Here is a 19,800-nt window from a genome sequence, read left to right on the forward strand (position 1 = left end):
GATGTCAAGGTCGTTGAGGATGGAGTGGATGTTAATCGGGTAGAGAGAGAAGTAGTTGATGTGGGAATTGTTGATGTCAATAATGTTGAGGAGGGTGTAGAGGTTATTCTAATAGATGTAATTGATGTTGAAGTTGATGGTGATGTCAAAAGAGTTGAAGAAGGTGTGGAGGTCAATCGGGTAGATCGAGAAGTAGCTGATGTGGGAGTTGTTGATGACAATGGCGTTGAGGAAGGTGTGGAGGTTACTCGGGTAGATCGAGAACTTGATGTTGATGTCAATGGCCTTGAGGAAGGTGTGGAGGTTTCTCGGGTAGATCGAGAAGTAGTTGATGTGGGAGTTGATGATGACAATGGCGTTGAGGATGAAGTGGATGTTACTCGGGTAGAGAGAGAAGTAGTTGATGTGGGAATTGTTGTTGATGTCAATAATGTTGAGGAGGGTGTAGAGGTTATTCTAGTAGATTTAGTTGATGTGGGAGTTAATATTGATGTCAAAAGAGTTGAGGAAGGTGTGGAGGTCAATCGGGTAGATCGGGAAGTAGTTGATGTGGGAGTTGATGATGACAATGGCGTTGAGGATGGAGTGGATGTTACTCCGGTAGAGAGAGAAGTAGTTGATGTGGGAATTGTTGATGTCAATAATGTTGAGCAGGGTGTAGAGGTTATTCTAGTAGATGTACTTGATGTGCTAGTTAATGTGGAAGTTGATGCTGATGTCAAAGGAGTTGAAGAAGGTGTGGAGGTCAATCGGGTAGATCGAAAAGTAGTTGATGTAGGAGTTACTGTTGATGTTAACAGAGTTGAGGAAGGAGTAGATGTTATTCTGGTAGATCGAGAAGTAGTTGATCCGGAAATTGATGTTGATGTCAATAGCGTTGAGGAAGGTGGGGAGGTTACTCGGGTAGATGGAGAATTAGTTGATGTGGGAGGTAATGTTGACGTCAAAAGAGTTGAAGAAGTTGTGGAGGTTAATCGGGTAGATCGAAAAGTAGTTGATGTGGTAGTTGATGATGACAATGGCGTCGAGGAGGGTGTGGTGGTTATTCGGGTAGATCGAGAACTTGATGTTGATGTCAAAGGCATTGAAGAAGGTGTGGAGGTTATTTGGGTAGAGGGAGAAGTAGTTGATGTGGGATTTGTTGTTGATGTCAATGGCGTTGAGGAAGGTGTGGAGGTTACACTGGTAGAGAGAGAAGTAGTAGATGTGCGAGTTGTTGTTGATGTCAATAGCGTTGAGGAAGGTATGGAGGTTACTCGGGTAGATGGAGAATAAGTTGATGTGGGAGGTAATGTTGACGTCAAAAGAGTTGAAGAAGGTGTGGAGGTTAATCGGGTAGATCGAGAAGTAGTTGATGTGGTAGTTGATGATGACAATGGAGTTGAGGAAGGTGTGGAGGTTACTCGGGTAGATCGAGAACTTGATGTTGATGTCAAGGGCGTTGAGGAAGATGTGGAGGTTACTCGGGTAGAGGGAGAATTAGTAGATGTGGGAGTTGATGTTGATGTCAAAAGAGTTGAAGAAGGTGTGGAGGTCAATCGGGTAGATCGAGAAGTAGTTGCTGTGGGAGTTGATGATGACAATGGCGTTGAGGAAGGTGAGGAGGTTACTCGTGTAGATCGAGAACTTGATGTTGATGTCAAGGTCGTTGAGGATGGAGTGGATGTTAATCGGGTAGAGAGAGAAGTAGTTGACGTGGGAATTGTTGTTGATGTCAATAATGTTGAGGAGGGTGTAGAGGTTATTCTAGTAGATGTAGTTGATGTGGGAGTTAATATTGATGTCAAAAGAGTTGAGGAAGGTGTGGAGGTCAATCGGGTAGATCGAGAAGTAGTTGATGTAGGAGTTAATGTTGATTTTAACAGAGTTGAGGAAGGAGTAGATGTTATTCTGGTAGATCGAGAAGTAGTTGATGTGGGAGTTGTTGATGACAATGGCGTTGAAGAAGTTGTGGAGGTTACTCGGGTAGATCGTGAACTTGATGTTGATGACAATGGCGTTGAGGATGGAGTGGATGTTACTTGGGTAAATGGAGAATTAGTTGATGTAAGAGCTGATGTTGATGTCAAAAGAGTTGAAGAAGGTGTGGAGGTCAATCGGGTAGATCGAGAAGAAGTTGATGTGGGAGTTGATGATGACAGTGGTGTTGAGGATGGAATGGAGGTAACTCTGGAAGAGAGAGAAGTAGTTGATGTGGGGATTTTTGTTGATGTCAATAATGTTGAGGAGGGTGTAGAGGTTATTTTAGTAGATGTAGTTGATGTTGAAGTTGATGGTGAAGTCAAAAGAGTTGAAGAAGGTGTGGAGGTCAATCGGGTAGATCGAAAAGTAGTTGATGTAGGAGTTAATGTTGATGTTAAAAGAGTTGAGAAAGGAGTAGATGTTATTCTGGTAGATCGAGAAGTAGTTGAAGAGGAAATTGATGTTGACGTCAATAGCGTTGAGGAAGGTGTGAAGATTACTCGGGTAGATGGAGAATTAGTTGATGTGGGAGGTGATGTTAACGTCAAAAGAGTTGAAGAAGGTGTGGAGGTTAATCGGGTAGATCGAGAAGTAGTTGATGTGGTAGTTGATGACAATGGCGTTGAGGATGGAGTGGATGTTAATCGGGTAGATCGAGAAGGAGTTGATGTGGGAATTGTTGTTGATGTCAATAATGTTGAGGAGGGTGTAGAGGTTATTCTAGTAGATGTAGTTGATGTTGAAGTTGATTTTGATGTCAAACGAGTTGAAGAAGGTGTGGAGGTCAATCGGGTAGATCGAAAAGTAGTTGATGTAGGAGTTAATGTTGATGTTAACAGAGTTGAGGAAGGAGTAGATGTTATTCTGGTAGATCGAGAAGTAGTTGATGTGGGAATTGATGTTGATGACAATGGTGTTGAGGATGGAGTGGATGTTACTCGGGTAGATGGAGAATTAGTTGATGTGGGAGGTGATGTTGACGTCAAAAGAGTTGAAGAAGGTAAAGAGGTCAATCGGGTAGATCGAGAAGTAGTTGATGTGGTAGTTGATGAAAATGGCGTTGAGGATGGAGTGGATGTTAATCGGGTAGATCGAGAAGTAGTTGATGTGGGAATTGTTGTTGATGTCAATAATGTTGAGGAGGGTGTAGAGGTTATTCTAGTAGATGTAGTTGATGTTGAAGTTGATTTTGATGTCAAAAGAGTTGAAGAAGGTGTGGAGGTCAATCGGGTAGATCGAAAAGTAGTTGATGTAGGAGTTAATGTTGATGTTAACAGAGTTGAGGAAGGAGTAGATGTTATTCTGGTAGATCGAGAAGTAGTTGATGTGGGAATTGATGTTGATGACAATGGTGTTGAGGATGGAGTGGATGTTACTCGGGTAGATGGAGAATTAGTTGATATGTGAGGGGATGTTGACGTCAAAAGAGTTGAAGAAGGTAAAGAGGTGAATCGGGTAGATCGAGAAGCAGTTGATGTGGGAGTTGATGATGTCACTGGCATTGAGGAAGGTGTAGAGGTTACTCGGGTAGATCGAGAACTTGATATTGATGTCAATGGCGTTGAGGAAGGTGTGGAGGTTTCTCGGGTAGTTCGAGATGTAGTTGATGTGGGAGATGATGATGACAATGGCGTTGAGGAAGGAGTGGATGTTACTCGGGTAGAGAGAGAAGTAGTTGATGTGGGAATAATTGTTGATGTCAATAATGTTGAGGAGGGTGTAGAGGTTATTCTAGTAGATGTAGTTGAAGTGGGAGTTAATGTTGATGTCAAAAGAGTTGAGGAAGGTGTGGAGGTCAATCGGGTAGATCGAGTAGTAGTAGATGTGGGATTTGATGATGACAATGGCGTTGAGGATGGAGTGGATGTTACTCCGGTAGACAGAGAAGTAGTTGATGTGGGAATTGTTGATGTCAATAATGTTGAGCAGGGTGTAGAGGTTATTCTAGTAGATGTAGTTGATGTGGTAGTTGATGTGGAAGTTGATGCTGATGTCAAAAGAGTTGAAGAAGGTGTGGAGGTCAATCGGGTAGATCGAAAAGTAGTTGATGTAGGAGTTAATGTTGATGTTAACAGAGTTGAGGAAGAAGTAGATGTTATTCTGGTAGATCGAGAAGTAGTTGATCCGGAAATTGATGTTGATGTCAATAGCGTTGAGGAAGGTGGGGAGGTTACTCGGGTAGATGGAGAATTAGTTGATGTGGGACGTAATGTTGACGTCAAAAGAGTTGAAGAAGGTGTGGAGGTTAATCGGGTAGATCGAGAAGTAGTTGATGTGGTAGTTGATGAAGACAATGGCGTTGAGGAAGGTGTGGAGGTTACTCGGGTAGATCGAGAACTTGATGTTGATGTCAAGGGCGTTGAGGAAGATGTGGAGGTTACTCGGGTAGAGGGAGAATTAGTTGTTGTGGGAGTTGATGTTGATATCAAAAGAGTTGAAGAAGGTGTGGAGGTCAATCGGGTAGATCGAGAAGTAGTTGCTGTGGTAGTTGATGATGACAATGGCATTGAGGAAGATGTGGAGGTTACTCGGGTAGATCGAGAACTTGATGTTGATGTCAAGGGCGTTGAGGAAGATGTGGAGGTAACTCGGGTAGATGGAGAATTAGTTGATGTGGGGGGTAATGTTGACGTCAAAAGAGTTGAAGAAGTTGTGGAGGTTAATCGGGTAGATCGAAAAGTAGTTGATGTGGTAGTTGATGACAATGGCGTTGAGGATGGAGTGGATGTTAATCGGGTAGATCGAGAAGTAGTTGATGTGGGAATTGTTGTTGATGTCAATAATGTTGAGGAGGGTGTAGAGGTTATTCTAGTAGATGTAGTTGATGTTGAAGTTGATTTTGATGTCAAAAGAGTTGAAGAAGGTGTGGAGGTCAATCGGGAAGATCGAAAAGTAGTTGATGTAGGAGTTAATGTTGATGTTAACAGAGTTGAGGAAGGAGTAGATGTTATTCTGGTAGACCGAGAAGTAGTTGATGTGGGAATTGATGTTGATGACAATGGTGTTGAGGATGGAGTGGATGTTACTCGGGTAGATGGAGAATTAGTTGATGTGGGAGGTGATGTTGACGTCAAAAGAGTTGAAGAAGGTTTGGAGGTTATTCGGGTAGATCGAGAAGTAGTTGATGTGGTAGTTGATGACAATGGCGTTGAGGATGGAGTGGATGTTAATCGGGTAGATCGAGAAGTAGTTGATGTGGGAATTGTTGTTGATGTCAATAATGTTGAGGAGGGTGTAGAGGTTATTCTAGTAGATGTAGTTGATGTTGAAGTTGATTTTGATGTCAAAAGAGTTGAAGAAGGTGTGGAGGTCAATCGGGAAGATCGAAAAGTAGTTGATGTAGGAGTTAATGTTGATGTTAACAGAGTTGAGGAAGGAGTAGATGTTATTCTGGTAGACCGAGAAGTAGTTGATGTGGGAATTGATGTTGATGACAATGGTGTTGAGGATGGAGTGGATGTTACTCGGGTAGATGGAGAATTAGTTGATGTGGGAGGTGATGTTGACGTCAAAAGAGTTGAAGAAGGTTTGGAGGTTATTCGGGTAGATCGAGAAGTAGTTGATGTGGTAGTTGATGACAATGGCGTTGAGGATGGAGTGGATGTTAATCGGGTAGATCGAGAAGTAGTTGATGTGGGAATTGTTGTTGATGTCAATAATGTTGAGGAGGGTGTAGAGGTTATTCTAGTAGATGTAGTTGATGTTGAAGTTGATTTTGATGTCAAAAGAGTTGAAGAAGGTGTGGAGGTCAATCGGGTAGATCGAAAAGTAGTTGATGTAGGAGTTAATGTTGATGTTAACAGAGTTGAGGAAGGAGTAGATGTTATTCTGGGAGACCGAGAAGTAGTTGATGTGCGAATTGATGTTGATGACAATGGTGTTGAGGATGGAGTGGATGTTACTCGGGTAGATGGAGAATTAGTTGATGTGGGAGGTGATGTTGACGTCAAAAGAGTTGAAGAAGGTGTGGAGGTTAATCGGGTAGATCGAGAAGTAGCTGATGTGGTAGTTGATGACAATGGCGTTGAGGATGGAGTGGATGTTAATCGGGTAGATCGAGAAGTAGTTGATGTGGGAATTGTTGTTGATGTCAATAATGTTGAGGAGGGTGTAGAGGTTATTCTAGTAGATGTAGTTGATGTTGAAGTTGATTTTGATGTCAAAAGAGTTGAAGAAGGTGTGGAGGTCAATCGAGTAGATCGAAAAGTAGTTGATGTAGGAGTTAATGTTGATGTTAACAGAGTTGAGGAAGGAGTAGATGTTATTCTGGTAGACCGAGAAGTAGTTGATGTGGGAATTGATGTTGATGACAATGGTGTTGAGGATGGAGTGGATGTTACTCGGGTAGATGGAGAATTAGTTGATGTGGGAGGTGATGTTGATGTCAAAAGAGTTGAAGAAGGTGTGGAGGTTAATCGGGTAGTTTGAGAAGTAGTTGATGTGGTAGTTGATGACAATGGCGTTGAGGATGGAGTGGATGTTAATCGGGTAGATCGAGAAGTAGTTGATGTGGGAATTGTTGTTGATGTCAATAATGTTGAGGAGGGTGTAGAGGTTATTCTAGTAGATGTAGTTGATGTTGAAGTTGATTTTGATGTCAAAAGAGTTGAAGAAGGTGTGGAGGTCAATCGGGTAGATCGAAAAGTAGTTGATGTAGGAGTTAATGTTGATGTTAACAGAGTTGAGGAAGGAGTATATGTTATTCTGGTAGACCGAGAAGTAGTTGATGTGGGAATTGATGTTGATGACAATGGTGTTGAGGATGGAGTGGATGTTACTCGGGTAGATGGAGAATTAGTTGATGTGGGAGGTGATGTTGACGTCAAAAGAGTTGAAGAAGGTGTGGAGGTTAATCGGGTAGATCGAGAAGTAGTTGATGTGGTAGTTGATGACAATGGCGTTGAGGATGGAGTGGATGTTAATCGGGTAGATCGAGAAGTAGTTGATGTGGGAATTGTTGTTGATGTCAATAATGTTGAGGAGGGTGTAGAGGTTATTCTAGTAGATGTAGTTGATGTTGAAGTTGATTTTGATGTCAAAAGAGTTGAAGAAGGTGTGGAGGTCAATCGGGTAGATCGAAAAGTAGTTGATGTAGGAGTTAATGTTGATGTTAACAGAGTTGAGGAAGGAGTAGATGTTATTCTGGTAGATCGAGAAGTAGTTGATGTGGGAATTGATGTTGATAACAATGGTGTTGAGGATGGAGTGGATGTTACTCGGGTAGATGGAGAATTAGTTGATGTGGGAGGGGATGTTGACGTCAAAAGAGTTGAAGAAGGTAAAGAGGTCAATCGGGTAGATCGAGAAGTAGTTGATGTGATAGTTGATGACAATGGCGTTGAGGATGGAGTGGATGTTAATCGGGTAGATCGAGAAGTAGTTGATGTGGGAATTGTTGTTGATGTCAATAATGTTGAGGACGGTGTAGAGGTTATTCTAGTAGATGTAGTTGATGTTGAAGTTAATTTAGATGTCAAAAGAGTTGAAGAAGGTGTGGAGGTCAATCGGGTAGATCGAAAAGTAGTTGATGTAGGAGTTAATGTTGATGTTAACAGAGTTGAGGAAGGAGTAGATGTTATTCTGGTAGATCGAGAAGTAGTTGATGTGGGAATTGATGTTGATGACAATTGTGTTGAGGATGGAGTGGATGTTACTCGGGTAGATGGAGAATTAGTTGATGTGGGAGGGGATGTTGACGTCAAAAGAGTTGAAGAAGGTAAAGAGGTCAATCGGGTAGATCGAGAAGTAGTTGATATGGGAGTTGATGATGTCACTGGCGTTGAGGAAGGTGTGGAGGTTACTCGGGTAGATCGAGAACTTGATATTGATGTCAATGGCGTTGAGGAAGGTGTGGAGGTTTCTCGGGTAGATCGAGATGTAGTTGATGTGGGAGATGATGATGACAATGGCTGTGAGGAAGGAGTGGATGTTACTCGGGTAGAGAGAGAAGTAGTTGATGTGGGAAATGTTGTTGATGTCAATAATGTTGAGGAGGGTGTAGAGGTTATTCTAGTAGATGTAGTTGATGTGGGAGTTAATGTTGATGTCAAAAGAGTTGAGGAAGGTGTGGAGGTCAATCGCGTAGATCGAGCAGTAGTAGATGTGGGAGTTGATGATGACAATGGCGTTGAGGACGGAGTGGATGTTACTCCGGTAGAGAGAGAAGTAGTTGATGTGGGAATTGTTGATGTCAATAATGTTGAGCAGGGTGTAGAGGTTATTCTAGTAGATGTAGTTGATGTGGTAGTTGATGTGGAAGTTGATGCTGATGTCAAAAGAGTTGAAGAAGGTGTGGAGGTCAATCGGGTAGATCGAAAAGTAGTTGATGTAGGAGTTAATGTTGATGTTAACAGAGTTGAGGAAGGAGTAGATGTTGTTCTGGTAGATCGAGAAGTAGTTGATCCGGAAATTGATGTTGATGTCAATAGCGTTGAGGAAGGTGGGGAGGTTACTCGGGTAGATGGAGAATTAGTTGATGTGGGGGGTAATGTTGACGTCAAAAGAGTTGAAGAAGTTGTGGAGGTTAATCGGGAAGATCGAAAAGTAGTTGATGTGGTAGTTGATGACAATGGCGTTGAGGATGGAGTGGATGTTAATCGGGTAGATCGAGAAGTAGTTGATGTGGGAATTGATGTTGATGACAATGGTGTTGAGGATGGAGTGGATGTTACTCGGCTAGATGGAGAATTAGTTGATGTGGGAGGGGATGTTGACGTCAAAAGAGTTGAAGAAGGTAAAGAGGTCAATCGGGTAGATCGAGAAGTAGTTGATGTGGGAGTTGATAAAGACAATGGTGTTGAGGAAGATGTGGAGGTTACTCGGGTAGAGGGAGAATTAGTTGATGTTGGAGTTGATGTTGATATCAAAAGAGTTGAAGAAGGTGTGGAGGTCAATCGGGTAGATCGAGAAGTAGTTGCTGTGGTAGTTGATGATGGCAATGGCATTGAGGAAGATGTGGAGGTTACTCGGGTAGATCGAGAACTTGATGTTGATGTCAAGGGCGTTGAGGATGGAGTGGATGTTAATCGGGTAGAGAGAGAAGTAGTTGATGTGGGAATGGTTGTTGATGTCAATAATGTTGAGGACGGTGTAGAGGTTATTCTAGTAGATGTAGTTGATGTTGAAGTTGATTTTGATGTCAAAAGAGTTGAAGAAGGTGTGGAGGTCAATCGGGTAGATCGAAAAGTAGTTGATGTAGGAGTTAATGTTGATGTTAACAGAGTTGAGGAAGGAGTAGATGTTATTCTGGTAGATCGAGAAGTAGTTGAAGAGGAAATTGATGTTGATGTCAATAGCGTTGAGGAAGGTGTGGAGGTTACTCGGGTAGATGGAGTATTAGTTGATGTGGGAGGTGATGTTGACGTCAAAAGAGTTGAAGAAGGTGTGGAGGTTAATCGGGTAGATCGAGAAGTAGTTGATGTGGTAGTTGATGACAATGGCGTTGAAGATGGAGTGGATGTTAATCGGGTAGATCGAGAAGTAGTTGATGTGGGAATTGTTGTTGATGTCAATAATGTTGAGGAGGGTGTAGAGGTTATTCTAGTAGATGTAGTTGATGTTGAAGTTGATTTTGATGTCAAAAGAGTTGAAGAAGGTGTGGAGGTCAATCGGGTAGATCGAAAAGTAGTTGATGTAGGAGTTAATGTTGATGTTAACAGAGTTGAGGAAGGAGTAGATGTTATTCTGGTAGATCGAGAAGTAGTTGATGTGGGAATTGTTGTTGATGTCAATAATGTTGAGGACGGTGTAGAGGTTATTCTAGTAGATGTAGTTGATGTTGAAGTTGATTTTGATGTCAAAAGAGTTGAAGAAGGTGTGGAGGTCAATCGGGTAGATCGAAAAGTAGTTGATGTAGGAGTTAATGTTGATGTTAACAGAGTTGAGGAAGGAGTAGATGTTATTCTGGTAGATCGAGAAGTAGTTGAAGAGGAAATTGATGTTGATGTCAATAGCGTTGAGGAAGGTGGGGAGGTTACTCGGGTAGATGGAGAATTAGTTGATGTGGGGGGTAATGTTGACGTCAAAAGAGTTGAAGAAGTTGTGGAGGTTAATCGGGAAGATCGGAAAGTAGTTGATGTGGTAGTTGATGACAATGGCGTTGAGGATGGAGTGGATGTTAATCGGGTAGATCGAGAAGTAGTTGATGTGGGAATTGATGTTGATGACAATGGTGTTGAGGATGGAGTGGATGTTACTCGGGTAGATGGAGAATTAGTTGATGTGGGAGGGGATGTTGACGTCAAAAGAGTTGAAGAAGGTAAAGAGGTCAATCGGGTAGATCGAGAAGTAGTTGATGTGGGAGTTGATAAAGACAATGGTGTTGAGGAAGATGTGGAGGTTACTCGGGTAGAGGGAGAATTAGTTGATGTTGGAGTTGATGTTGATATCAAAAGAGTTGAAGAAGGTGTGGAGGTCAATCGGGTAGATCGAGAAGTAGTTGCTGTGGTAGTTGATGATGGCAATGGCATTGAGGAAGATGTGGAGGTTACTCGGGTAGATCGAGAACTTGATGTTGATGTCAAGGGCGTTGAGGATGGAGTGGATGTTAATCGGGTAGAGAGAGAAGTAGTTGATGTGGGAATGGTTGTTGATGTCAATAATGTTGAGGACGGTGTAGAGGTTATTCTAGTAGATGTAGTTGATGTTGAAGTTGATTTTGATGTCAAAAGAGTTGAAGAAGGTGTGGAGGTCAATCGGGTAGATCGAAAAGTAGTTGATGTAGGAGTTAATGTTGATGTTAACAGAGTTGAGGAAGGAGTAGATGTTATTCTGGTAGATCGAGAAGTAGTTGAAGAGGAAATTGATGTTGATGTCAATAGCGTTGAGGAAGGTGTGGAGGTTACTCGGGTAGATGGAGTATTAGTTGATGTGGGAGGTGATGTTGACGTCAAAAGAGTTGAAGAAGGTGTGGAGGTTAATCGGGTAGATCGAGAAGTAGTTGATGTGGTAGTTGATGACAATGGCGTTGAAGATGGAGTGGATGTTAATCGGGTAGAGAGAGAAGTAGTTGATGTGGGAATTGTTGTTGATGTCAATAATGTTGAGGAGGGTGTAGAGGTTATTCTAGTAGATGTAGTTGATGTTGAAGTTGATTTTGATGTCAAAAGAGTTGAAGAAGGTGTGGAGGTCAATCGGGTAGATCGAAAAGTAGTTGATGTAGGAGTTAATGTTGATGTTAACAGAGTTGAGGAAGGAGTAGATGTTATTCTGGTAGATCGAGAAGTAGTTGATGTGGGAATTGATGTTGATGACAATTGTGTTGAGGATGGAGTGGATGTTACTCGGGTAGATGGAGAATTAGTTGATGTGGGAGTTGATGTTGATATCAAAAGAGTTGAAGAAGGTAAAGAGGTCAATCGGGTAGATCGAGAAGTAGTTGACGTGGGAGTTGATGATGTCATTGGCGTTGAGGAAGGTGTGGAGGTTACTCGGGTAGATCGAGAACTTGATATTGATGGCAATGGCGTTGAGGAAGGTGTGGAGGTTTCTCGGGTAGATCGAGATGTAGTTGATGTGGGAGATGATGATGACAATTTCGTTGAGGAAGGAGTGGATGTTACTCGGGTAGAGAGAGAAGTAGTTGATGTGGGAATTGTTGTTGATGTCAATAATGTTGAGGAGGGTGTAGAGGTTATTCTAGTAGATGTAGTTAATGTGGGAGTTAATGTTGATGTCAAAAGAGTTGAGGAAGGTGTGGAGGTCAATCGGGTAGATCGAGCAGTAGTAGATGTGGGAGTTGATGATGACAATGGCGTTGAGGATGGAGTGGATGTTACTCCGGTAGAGAGAGAAGTAGTTGATGTGGGAATTGTTGATGTCAATAATGTTGAGCATGGTGTAGAGGTTATTCTAGTAGATGTAGTTGATGTGGTAGTTGATGTGGAAGTTGATGCTGATGTCAAAAGAGTTGAAGAAGGTGTGGAGGTCAATCGGGTAGATCGAAAAGTAGTTGATGTAGGAGTTAATGTTGATGTTAACAGAGTTGAGGAAGGAGTAGATGTTATTCTGGTAGATCGAGAAGTAGTTGAAGTGGAAATTGATGTTGATGTCAATAGCGTTGAGGAAGGTGTGGAGGTTACTCGGGTAGATGGAGAATTCGTTGATGTGGGAGTTGATGTTGATGTCAAAAGAGTTGAAGAAGATGTGGAGGTCAATCGGGTAGATCGAGAAGTAGTTGATGTGGGAGTTGATGATGACAATGGTGTTGAGGATTTAATGGAGGTAACTCGGGTAGATGGCGAATTAGTTGATGTGGGAGTTGATGTGGACGTCAAAAGAGTTGAAGAAGGTGTGGAGGTCAATCGGGTAGATCGAGAAGTAGCTGATGTGGGAGTTGATGATGACAATGGCGTTGAGGAAGGTGTAGAGGTTACTCGGGTAGATCGAGAACTTGATGTTGATGTCAAGGGCGTTGAGGATGGAGTTACTCGGGTAGAGAGATAAGTAGTTGATGTGGGAATTGTTGCTGATGTCAATAATGTTGAGGAAGGTGTAGATGTTATTCTAGTAGATGTAGTTGATGTGGGAGTCAAAAGAGTTGAAGAAGGTGTGGAGGTCAATTGGGTAGATCGAGAAGTAGTTGATGTGGGAGTTGATGATGACAATAGTGTTGAGGATGGAATGGAGGTAACTCGGGTAGATGGCGAATTAGTTGATGTGGGAGTTGATGTGGACGTCAAAAGAGTTAAAGAAGGTGTGGAGGTCAATCGGGTAGATCGAGAAGTAGCTGATGTGGGAGTTGATGATGACAATGGCGTTGAGGAAGGTGTGAAGGTTACTCGGGTAGATCGAGAACTTGATGTTGATGTCAATGGCGTTGAGGATGGACTGGATGTTACTCGGGTAGAGAGAGAAGTAGTTGATGTGGGAATTGTTGTTGATGTCAATAATGTTGAGGAGGGTGTAGAGGTTATTCTAGTAGATGTAGTTGATGTGGGAGTTAATGTTGATGTCAAAAGAGTTGAGGAAGGTGTGGAGGTCAATCGGGTAGATCGAGCAGTAGTAGATGTGGGAGTTGATGATGACAATGGCGTTGAGGATGGAGTGGATGTTACTCCGGTAGAGAGAGAAGTAGTTGATGTGGGAATTGTTGATGTCAATAATGTTGAGCAGGGTGTAGAGGTTATTCTAGTAGATGTAGTTGATGTGGTAGTTGATGTGGAAGTTGATGCTGATGTCAAAAGAGTTGAAGAAGGTGTGGAGGTCAATCGGGTAGATCGAAAAGTAGTTGATGTAGGAGTTAATGTTGATGTTAACAGAGTTGAGGAAGGAGTAGATGTTATTCTGGTAGATCGAGAAGTAGTTGATGTGGGAATTGATGTTGATGACAATGGTGTTGAGGATGGAGTGGATGTTACTTGGGTAGATCGAGAAGTAGTTGATGTGGGAGATGATGATGACAATGGCGTTGAGGAAGGAGTGGATGTTACTTGGGTAGAGAGAGAAGTAGTTGATGTGGGAATTGTTGTTGATGTCAATAATGTTGAGGAGGGTTTAGAGGTTATTCTAGTAGATGTAGTTGATGTGGGAGTTAATGTTGATGTCAAAAGAGTTGAGGAAGGTGTGGAGGTCAATCGGGTAGATCGAGCAGTAGTAGATGTGGGAGTTGATGATGACAATGGCGTTGAGGATGGAGTGGATGTTACTCCGGTAGAGAGAGAAGTAGTTGATGTGGGAATTGTTGATGTCAATAATGTTGAGCAGGGTGTAGAGGTTATTCTAGTAGATGTAGTTAATGTGGTAGTTGATGTGGAAGTTGATGCTGATGTCAAAAGAGTTGAAGAAGGTGTGGAGGTCAATCGGGTAGATCGAAAAGTAGTTGATGTAGGAGTTAATGTTGATGTTAACAGAGTTGAGGAAGGAGTAGATGTTATTCTGGTAGATCGAGAAGTAGTTGATCCGGAAATTGATGTTGATGTCAATAGTGTTGAGGAAGGTGGGGAGGTTATTTGGGTAGAGGGAGAAGTAGTTGATGTGGGATTTGTTGTTGTCAATGGCGTTGAGGAAGGTGTGGAGGTTACACTGGTAGAGAGAGAAGTAGTAGATGTGCGAGTTGTTGTTGATGTCAATAGCGTTGAGGAAGGTGTGGAGGTTACTCGGGTAGATGGAGAATTAGTTGATGTAGGAGGTAATGTTGACGTCAAAAGAGTTGAAGAAGGTGTGGAGGTTAATCGGGTAGATTGAGAAGTAGTTGATGTGGTAGTTGATGATGACAATGGCGTTGAGGAAGGTGTGGAGGTTACTCGGGTAGATCGAGAACTTGATGTTGATGTCAAAGGCGTTGAGGGAGGTGTGGATGTTACTCGGGTAGAGGGAGAATTAGTTGATGTGGGAGTTGATGTTGATATCAAAAGAGTTGAAGAAGGTATAGAGGTCAATCGGGTAGATCGAGAAGTAGTTGCTGTGGTAGTTGATGATGACAATGGAATTGAGGAAGGTGTGGAGGTTACTCGGGTAGAGAGAGAAGTAGTTGATGTGGGAATTGTTGTTGATGTCAATAATGTTGAGGAGGGTGTAGAGGTTATTCTAGTAGATGTAGTTGATGTTGAAGTTGATGTCAAAAGAGTTGAAAAAGGTGTGGAGGTCAATCGGGTAGATCGAAAAGTAGTTGATGTAGGAGTTAATGTTGATGTTAACAGAGTTGAGGAAGGCGTAGATGTTATTCTGGTAGATCGAGAAGTAGTTGATGTGGGAATTGATGTTGATGACAATGGTGTTGAGGATGGAGTGGATGTTACTTGGGTAGATCGAGAAGTAGTTGATGTGGGAGTTGATGATGTCATTGGTGTTGAGGAAGGTGTGGAGGTTACTCGGGTAGATCGAGAACTTGATATTGATGTCAATGGCGTTGAGGAAGGTGTGGAGGTTTCTCGGGTAGATCGAGATGTAGTTGATGTGGGAGATGATGATGACAATGGCGTTGAGGAAGGAGTGGATGTTACTTGGGTAGAGAGAGAAGTAGTTGATGTGGGAATTGTTGTTGATGTCAATAATGTTGAGGAGGGTGTAGAGGTTATTCTAGTAGATGTAGTTGATGTGGGAGTTAATGTTGATGTCAAAAGAGTTGAGGAAGGTGTGGAGATCAATCGGGTAGATCGAGCAGTAGTAGATGTGGGAGTTGATGATGACAATGGCGTTGAGGATGGAGTGGATGTTACTCCGGTAGAGAGAGAAGTAGTTGATGTGGGAATTGTTGATGTCAATAATGTTGAGCAGGGTGTAGAGGTTATTCTAGTAGATGTAGTTGATGTGGTAGTTGATGTGGAAGTTGATGCTGATGTCAAAAGAGTTGAAGAAGGTGTGGAGGTCAATCGGGTAGATCGAAAAGTAGTTGATGTAGGAGTTAATGTTGATGTTAACAGAGTTGAGGAAGGAGTAGATGTTATTCTGGTAGATCGAGAAGTAGTTGATCCGGAAATTGATGTTGATGTCAATAGTGTTGAGGAAGGTGGGGAGGTTATTTGGGTAGAGGGAGAAGTAGTTGATGTGGGATTTGTTGTTGATGTCAATGGCGTTGAGGAAGGTGTGGAGGTTACACTGGTAGAGAGAGAAGTAGTAGATGTGCGAGTTGTTGTTGATGTCAATAGCGTTGAGGAAGGTGTGGAGGTTACTCGGGTAGATGGAGAATTAGTTGATGTAGGAGGTAATGTTGACGTCAAAAGAGTTGAAGAAGGTGTGGAGGTTAATCGGGTAGATTGAGAAGTAGTTGATGTGGTAGTTGATGATGACAATGGCGTTGAGGAAGGTGTGGAGGTTACTCGGGTAGATCGAGAACTTGATGTTGATGTCAAAGGCGTTGAGGGAGGTGTGGATGTTACTCGGGTAGAGGGAGAATTAGTTGATGTGGGAGTTGATGTTGATATCAAAAGAGTTGAAGAAGGTATAGAGGTCAATCGGGTAGATCGAGAAGTAGTTGCTGTGGTAGTTGATGATGACAATGGAATTGAGGAAGGTGTGGAGGTTACTCGGGTAGAGAGAGAAGTAGTTGATGTGGGAACTGTTGTTGATGTCAATAATGTTGAGGAGTGTGTAGAGGTTATTCTAGTAGATGTAGTTGATGTTGAAGTTGATGTCAAAAGAGTTGAAAAAGGTGTGGAGGTCAATCGGGTAGATCGAAAAGTAGTTGATGTAGGAGTTAATGTTGATGTTAACAGAGTTGAGGAAGGAGTAGATGTTATTCTGGTAGATCGAGAAGTAGTTGAAGCGGAAATTGATGTCGATGTCAATAGCGTTGAGGAAGGTGTGGAGGTTACTCGGGTAGATGGAGGATTAGTTGATGCGGGAGTTGATGTTGACGTCAAAAGAGTTGAAGAAGGTGTGGAGGTCAATCGGGTAGATCGAGAAGTAGTTGCTGTGGTAGTTGATGATGACAATGGCGTTGAGGAAGGTGTGGAGGTTACTCGGGTAGATCGAGAACTTGATGTTGATGTCAATGGCGTTGAGGATGGAGTGGAGGTTAATCGGGTAGAGACAGAAGTAGTTGATGTGCGAATTGATGTTGATGGCAATGGTGTTGAGGATGGAGTGGATGTTACTCGGGTAGATGGAGAATTAGTTGATGTGGGAGGTGATGTTGATGTCAAAAGAGTTGAAGAAGGTAAAGAGGTCAATCGGGTAGATCGAGAAGTAGTTGATGTGAGAGTTGATGATGACAATGGTGTTGAGGAAGGGGTGGAGGTTACTCGTGTAGATTGAGAACTTGATGTTGATGTCAATGGCGTTGAGGAAGGTGTGGAGGTTTCTCGGGTAGATTGAGAAGTAATTGATGTGGGAGTTGATGAGGACAATGGCGTTGAGGATGCAGTTGATGTTACTCGGGTAGAGAGAGAAGTAGTTGATGTGGGAATTGTTGTTGATGTCAATAATGTTGATGAAGGTGTAGATGTTATTCTAGTTGATGTGGGAGTTATTGTTGATGTCAAAAGAGTTGAGGAAGGTGTGGAGGTCAATCGGGTAGAGAGAGAAATAGTTGATGTGGAAATTGATGTTGATGACGATGGCGTTGAGGAAAAAGTGGATGTTACTCGGGTAGAGAGAGAAGTAGTTGATGTGGGAATTGTTGATGTCAATAATGTTGAGCAGGGTGTAGAGGTTATTCTAGTAGATGTAGTTGATGTGGTAGTTGATGTGGAAGTTAATGCTGATGTCAAAAGAGTTGAAGGTGTGGAGGTCAATCTGGTAGATCGAAAAGTAGTTGATGTAGGAGTTAATGTTGATGTTAACAGAGTTGAGGAAGGAGTCGATGTTATTCTGGTAGATCGAGAAGTAGTTGATGAGGAAATTGACGATAATGTCAACAGCGTTGAGGAAGGTTTGGAGGTTACTCGGGTAGATGGAGAATTAGTTGATGTGGGAGGTGATGTTGACGTCAAAACAGTTGAAGGTGTGGAGGTTAATCGGGTAGATCGAGAAGTAGTTGTTGTGGTAGTTGATGATGACAATGGCGTTGAGGAAGGTGTGGAGGTTACTCGGGTAGATTGAGAACTTGATGTTGATGTCAAGGGCATTGAGGAAGGTGTAGAGGTTTCTCGGGAAGATCGAGAAGTAGTTGATATGGGAGTTGATGATGACAATGGCGTTGAGGATGGAGTGGATGTTACTCGGGTAGAGAGAGAAGTAGTTGATGTGGGAATTGTTGTTGATGTCAATAATGTTGAGCAGGGTGTAGAGGTTATTCTAGTAGATGTAGTTGATGTGGTAGTTGATGTGGAAGTTGATGCTGATGTCAAAAGAGTTGAAGGTGTGGAGGTCAATCTGGTAGATCGAAAAGTAGTTGATGTAGGAGTTAATGTTGATGTTAACAGAGTTGAGGAAGGAGTAGATGTTATTCTGGTAGATCGAGAAGTAGTTGATGCGGAAATTGACGTTAATGTCAATTGCGTTGAGGAAGGTGTGGAGGTTACTCGGGTAGATGGAGAATTAGTTGATGTGGGAGGTGTTGTTGAAGTCAAAAGAGTTGAAGAAGGTGTGGAGGTTAATCGGGTAGATCGAAAAGTAGTTGATGTGGTAGTTGATGATGACAATGGCGTTGAGGAAGGTGTGGAGGTTACTTGGGTAGATCGAGAACTTGATGTTGATGTCAAAGGTGTTGAGGAAGGTGTGGAGGTTACTCGGGTAGAGGGAGAATTAGTTGATGTGGGATTTGTTGTTGATGTCAATGGTGTTGAGGAAGGTGTGGAGGTTACACGGGTAGAGAGAGAAGTAGTAGATGTGCGAGTTGTTGTTGATGACAATAGCGTTGAGGAAGGTGTGGAGGTTACTTGGGTAGATGGAGAACTTGATGTTGATGTCAAAGGCGTTGAGGAAGGTGTGGAGGTTACTTGGGTAGAGGGAGAATTAGTTGATGTGGGAGTTGATGCTGATATCAAAAGAGTTGAAGAAGGTATGGAGGTCAATGGGGTAGATCGAGAAGTAGTTCCTGTGGTAGTTGATGATGACAATGGTGTTGAGCAAGGTGTGGAGGTTACTCGGGTAGAGAGAGAAGTAGCTGATGTGGGAATTGTTGTTGATGTCATTAATGTTGAGGAGGGTGTAGAGGTTATTCTAGTAGATGTAGATGATGTTGAAGTTGATGTCAAAAGAGTTGAAGAAGGTGTGGAGGTCAATGGGGTAGATTGAAAAGTAGTTGATGTTAACAGAGTTGAGGAAGGAGTAGATGTTATTCTGGTAGATCGAGAAGTAGTTGAAGCGGAAATTGATGTTGATGTCAATAGCGTTGAGGGAGGTGTGGAGGTTACTCGGGTAGATGGAGAATTAGTTGATGTGGGAGGTAATGTTGACGTCAAAAGAGTTGAAGAAGGTGTGGAAGTTAATCGGGTAGATCGAAAAGTAGTTGATGTAGTAGTTGATGATGACAATGGCGTTGAGGAAGGTGTGGAGGTTACTTGGGTAGCTCGAGAACTTGATGTTGATGTCAAAGGCGTTGAGGAAGGTGTGGAGTTTACTTCGGTAGTTGGAGAATTAGTTGATGTGGGAGGTGATGTTGTTGATGTCAAAAAAGTTGAAGAAGGTGTGGAGGTTAATCGGGTAGATCGAGAAGTAGTTGATGTGGAAGTTGATGATGACAATGGCGTTGAGGAAGGTGTGAAGGTTACTCGGGTAGATCGAGAACTTGATGTTGATGTCAAAGGCGTTGAGATAGGTGTGGAGGTTACTCGGGTAGAGGGAGAATTAGTTGATGTGGGAGGTGATGTTGACTTCAAAAGAGTTGAAGAAGGTGTGGAGGTTAATCGGGTAGATCGAGAAGTAGTTGATGTGGTAGTTGATGATGACAATGGCGTTGAGGAAGGTGTGAAGGTTACTCGGGTAGATCGAGAACTTGATGTTGATGTCAAAGGCGTTGAGGAAGGTGTGGAGGTTACTCGGGTAGAGGGAGAATTAGTTGATGTTGGAGGTGATGTTGACGTCAAAAGAGTTGAGGAAGGTGTGGAGGTCAATCGGGTAGATCGAGAAGTAGTTGCTGATGATAATGGCGTTGAGGTAGGTGTGGAGGTTACTCGGGTAGATTGAGAACTTGATGTTGATGTCAATGGTGTTGAGGATGGAGTGGATGTTACTCGGGAAGAGAGAGAAGTCGTTGATGTGGGAATTGATTTTGATGTCAATGGCGTTGAGGAAGTTGTGGTTATTCGGGTAGAGAGAAATGTAGTTGATGTGTGAGTGGTTGATGTTAATGGCGTTGATGAAGGTGTGGAGGTGACTTGGGTAGATGGAGAAGAAGTTGATGTGGGAGTTGATGTTGATGTTAACGGTGTTAAGAAAGGTGTTGAGGGTACTCGGGTAGATTCAAAAGTAGTTGTGGGAGCTGTTGGTGATGTCAACAGAGTTGAGAAAGGTTTG

General features: G+C 42.6%; 5 protein-coding genes across 5 annotated transcripts; 1 reads left to right on the forward strand and 4 right to left on the reverse strand.

Annotated features, from left to right (window-relative positions):
• Positions 1-1,479: 1,479 nt before the first annotated feature.
• Positions 1,480-2,714, reverse strand: LOC137537864 (uncharacterized; the record flags this gene model as incomplete). The annotated part of the gene is made up of 2 exons (XM_068259812.1): positions 1,480-1,746; positions 1,860-2,714. Coding segments are annotated over 2 exons (1,122 nt in total), but the record flags the coding sequence as incomplete, so codon positions are not given.
• A 3,370-nt stretch (positions 2,715-6,084) lies between these two features.
• Positions 6,085-7,130, reverse strand: LOC137537865 (uncharacterized; the record flags this gene model as incomplete). The annotated part of the gene is made up of 2 exons (XM_068259813.1): positions 6,085-6,228; positions 6,303-7,130. Coding segments are annotated over 2 exons (972 nt in total), but the record flags the coding sequence as incomplete, so codon positions are not given.
• A 20-nt stretch (positions 7,131-7,150) lies between these two features.
• LOC137537866 (uncharacterized) lies at positions 7,151-9,770 on the forward strand. The gene is made up of 3 exons (XM_068259814.1): positions 7,151-7,182; positions 7,230-9,723; positions 9,765-9,770. Exons 1-3 carry the CDS (start codon positions 7,151-7,153, stop codon positions 9,768-9,770), a joined length of 2,532 nt encoding a protein of 843 aa, XP_068115915.1.
• A 27-nt stretch (positions 9,771-9,797) lies between these two features.
• On the reverse strand, positions 9,798-11,957 carry LOC137537867 (uncharacterized; the record flags this gene model as incomplete). Its single annotated transcript, XM_068259815.1, has 2 exons — positions 9,798-9,864; positions 10,054-11,957. Coding segments are annotated over 2 exons (1,971 nt in total), but the record flags the coding sequence as incomplete, so codon positions are not given.
• Positions 11,958-15,192: 3,235 nt separating this feature from the next.
• LOC137537868 (mucin-2-like) lies at positions 15,193-18,476 on the reverse strand. The gene is made up of 2 exons (XM_068259816.1): positions 15,573-18,476; positions 15,193-15,498 (listed from the first exon to the last, which is right to left on the reverse strand). The coding sequence occupies exons 1-2, from the start codon at positions 18,474-18,476 to the stop codon at positions 15,193-15,195; spliced, it is 3,210 nt and encodes a 1,069-aa protein (XP_068115917.1).
• Positions 18,477-19,800: the final 1,324 nt, after the last annotated feature.

Source organism: Hyperolius riggenbachi, chromosome 11 (assembly GCF_040937935.1).
Source record: "Hyperolius riggenbachi isolate aHypRig1 chromosome 11, aHypRig1.pri, whole genome shotgun sequence".
In the NCBI taxonomy this organism is placed as follows: Eukaryota; Metazoa; Chordata; class Amphibia; order Anura; family Hyperoliidae; genus Hyperolius; species Hyperolius riggenbachi.